At 38.0% G+C, this 3,582-nt stretch overlaps 1 protein-coding gene across 1 annotated transcript; it reads right to left on the bottom strand.

Moving 5' to 3' along the window:
- Positions 260–3,408, bottom strand: LOC104781149 (bifunctional enolase 2/transcriptional activator-like). Its single transcript, XM_010505747.2, has 13 exons — positions 3,260–3,408; positions 2,914–2,977; positions 2,658–2,722; positions 2,487–2,534; positions 2,304–2,390; positions 2,134–2,211; positions 1,842–2,027; positions 1,469–1,684; positions 1,189–1,383; positions 1,032–1,082; positions 807–947; positions 647–703; positions 260–549 (listed from the first exon to the last, which is right to left on the bottom strand). Exons 1-13 carry the CDS (start codon positions 3,323–3,325, stop codon positions 469–471), a joined length of 1,335 nt encoding a protein of 444 aa, XP_010504049.1. The 5' UTR covers positions 3,326–3,408; the 3' UTR covers positions 260–468.

Genomic DNA, 3,582 nt, shown 5'->3' on the forward strand with positions numbered 1-3,582 from the left:
TCTAGTACATGCCTCAATGCCCAACAAAGGAGCTACTTGGTAGTGTAGATACAGTACGGCTTTGGATTAGCTTGTCTGCTGGTGGAGACCCTATCGATGAATGCGGTAGTGAAGAGCTTAGTACCGATGATACGGTTTCTGATTCCGATTCTGAGAACAACTAGTCGAAACTATGGACTCTGATTTAAGTTAGATTGTGTAATATATATATATATCAAAGAGACATGTGACCTTGTGAATCTCGTAAAGAAACACGAGATAACAAAACAAAAGCTCTAACATTAATATATAAAGTAAGGCTACTGTCTTTTGAAAAGGCAGAACTCACATGAAATCCAACACACTTCTCTACCAGAAAGTAGAACCAAACCATTTCAGCTGAGACACAAATCCTTTATTTAGCTTTTTTTTAAAAACCTCAAGTACAGTATCAATTAAACTCTCAGATTTGTTTGAGTCTCTGTCTCTCTAGTATGGCTCGACGGGTTTGCGGAAGTTGGCTCCTGCATACACTGCCTCTGCTCCAAGCTCTTCTTCAATTCGCAATAACTACATTCGATTATATCACACAACATTACGCTCATCAGTCTGATGAACCAATCTATTGTGATCGTAAAAAAAAAACAAGACATCTTTGTTACTAAACCTGGTTGTATTTGGCAAGACGCTCTGATCTGCAAGGAGCACCCGTCTTGATTTGCCCCTGTTATATAACAACAATACCAACAGACTCGATATCATGATATGATTTGGAAAAAAAATACAATGGGATACTTCTTGCTACATAATGTGAAATTTTGACTTACGGTTGACAAACCGACAGATAAGTCAGCAATGAAGGTGTCCTCGGTCTCTCCACTACGATGGCTGGCCATTACTCCCCAACCAGCTCTCTTTGACATCTTAACTGCCTCGACACTCTCGGTTACAGATCCAATTTGGTTAACCTGTTTGTTCATGCACAAAGAGTTACTAACAATATTCAAAGGAAAATAAAGACAGAGAAGAGCATTGTGGGGTGAGTATGTTACCTTGAGTAGAAGAGCATTGCAAGACTTTTCCTTGATTGCCTTCTCAACTCTCTGCATACGTATAAGAGAAGAGAGTGTTAGATATATATATAAGCACTTTGATAACGATGGCTTATTTATAAAGACAGAGAAAGTTCTAAGGTAACAATGGCAGAACCTTGGGATTGGTGACTAAGAGATCATCACCGACAATTTGAACTTTCTCGCCACACTCAGCGGTCATTTTAGCATAGTGCTCCCAATCGTCTTGGTCAAATGGGTCTTCAATGGACACAATTGGGTACTCTGAAACGAATGACTTGTACAGGTCCTTTAGAGCATCTCCAGAAATCTTCTGAGAACCATCATTGTTCTGCATATACAAAACAGAGCAGGGGATAGGTATTGAGAGCATTGTTCTTGATTTCTTCTCAAGTAAAGAAAATGATTGTGATCACCTCTTCTTTGAAGTTCAAGTCGTATTTCTTGTCTGATGAATAGAATTCAGATGCAGCAACATCCATTCCAATGACAACCTTGCCAGTGTATCCAGCCTTCTCGATGGCAGTCTTGAGCAGTTCGAGACCTTCCTTGTTCTCCTGAATGTTTGGTGCAAAGCCACCTTCATCACCAACGTTTGTTGCATCCTGGCCGTACTTCTTCTTAATCACAGACTGAAAAAGAGCATGAAGAGTGAATTAGTCACATAAAAGAAATGTGAGACAAGTTATTTTAACCCCAAGGGATCAATCAGTACAACAAAAGACATGTTATTTGACTTAGAATACGTTCTTAAATCATAAAATTCACCAAAATGATTCTATGATTTACCTTTAAGTTGTGGTAGACTTCCACACCCATTTTCATGGCTTCTTTGAAGGATGAAGCTCCAACAGGGAGAATCATGAACTCCTGCATTGCAAGCTTGTTTCCTGCATGGGATCCACCGTTGATGACATTGAAGGCAGGAACTGGCAGCACAATCTTTGGATTACCAGCAAGATTGGCAATGTGCTGCACAAGGATACAAAGAAAAATAAAAAAAAAGAGTTGACATGATCTTGTACTATCAAACAAAGTGGCAATGTTTTGTGCTAATGGTTGCAAGAGATAATCAAAACTTGTAGAGAGGAATTCCATTGACAACAGCGCCAGCCTTGCAGACGGCGAGAGAAACAGCAAGAATTGCATTGGCGCCAAGCTGTAAGCAAACACAAGAAGCAAGCTAAGTTAAGATCATCGTTCAATATCTCAAGTGAATCCACAAAACAAGAAGTAGTCTAGAAAAAGCACCTTTTGCTTGCACCAGCCCAACTCGTTTTGGGTACCATCAAGTTCGTGAACCATGTAGTTGTCAATAGCAGTCTGCTGAGTTGGGTCCTGCAACAAGCGAAAAACACACAAATCTTGAGAAAGTGAATCACATAAGAAACTTTTGATGTAATTAAAAAAGGGTTTAATTAACAGGGGGGTCACCTTGCCAATCAATGCCGGGCCAATGATTGAGTTAACATTTCCAACAGCCTACAGACACCAATAAGACAAACATGTCATTCAAAAAAACCGCCTCAATTCACACAAAATTCATTTTGTTCTGTTCCAAAAACCAAACCACTACATAATCACCAACAATAAACACACTCTCACCTTTGAGACACCTTTTCCAAGATAGTCTGATCCTCCATCCCTCAGCTCAAGAGCCTCGTATATTCCTATGCAAGATGTTACAATAATAAGTTAACAGACTCAAAAAAAAAAAAAAACACCACTATGTAATAATCTAACCAAACATATCTGTCTACTACATAAGACAAAAATAACAATAACAAGAACCTACAGTGAGTTTTACCTGATAAGCAGATCATAAATTTTTAAAAATAATAAAAATAAAAAAACAGCATACCAGTGGAAGCTCCACTAGGAACAGCAGCTCTGACCTTAACGCCGGTGGATGTGTGGACATCGACCTAGATCATTAAACAGATAAACTCCATAATCATTAGTCCTCTTACTGTTTTCGAATCAAATCGGTGAAAAGCTAATCAAAACCGTGTGATCCGTTAATCCAATCAGAGAGCAAAATAGATTAAACATTGATCATCCATATCACTCACAAAGCAATCTTAGTAACCAAAAAAAAGAAAAACAGAGCGATCGATGGACACAGAAAACATAATCTATTTCAAATACTCATCATCCAAACGGATCTATCTACGAGAGAAGTAATTCAAAGGAAGCTAAAAATAAACCTCGACGGTAGGGTTTCCACGGCTATCAAAGATCTGCCTAGCTTTCACAACAGTTATAGTAGCCATTTGTTTGATTAGATCTTATACAAAACTTTTGATCAAGAACACTGAACACTTGTCGAAGCTTTGGTTACACTAATGTAATTCTCTTTAGGCTTTAGCTTCGTATATATAATATAGCCGTCGGATTAAAACTATTAATCGCCGTACGATCTTATAAAATAAAATAAAAATAGAAAAACGTTAAAACGCTGCGTCGCACGCAAAAAAGGTTTACTTTTTTTTAGCTCGTGCTCTTTTTTTTTTTTTTTTTTTTTTTTTTT

This window comes from Camelina sativa, chromosome 4 (assembly GCF_000633955.1).
Source record: "Camelina sativa cultivar DH55 chromosome 4, Cs, whole genome shotgun sequence".
Lineage (NCBI taxonomy): Eukaryota > Viridiplantae > Streptophyta > Magnoliopsida > Brassicales > Brassicaceae > Camelina > Camelina sativa.

Coding starts and splice junctions, on each gene's coding strand:
- LOC104781149 (XM_010505747.2), bottom strand. CDS start 3,325: ATGGCTACTATAACTGTTGTGAAAGCTAGGCAGATCTTTGATAGCCGT. Junction 2,978..3,259: donor GTGGAAACCCTACCGTCGAG/GTTTATTTTTAG, acceptor TTAATGATCTAG/GTCGATGTCCACACATCCAC. Junction 2,391..2,486: donor GCCCGGCATTGATTGGCAAG/GTGACCCCCCTG, acceptor CGCTTGTTGCAG/GACCCAACTCAGCAGACTGC.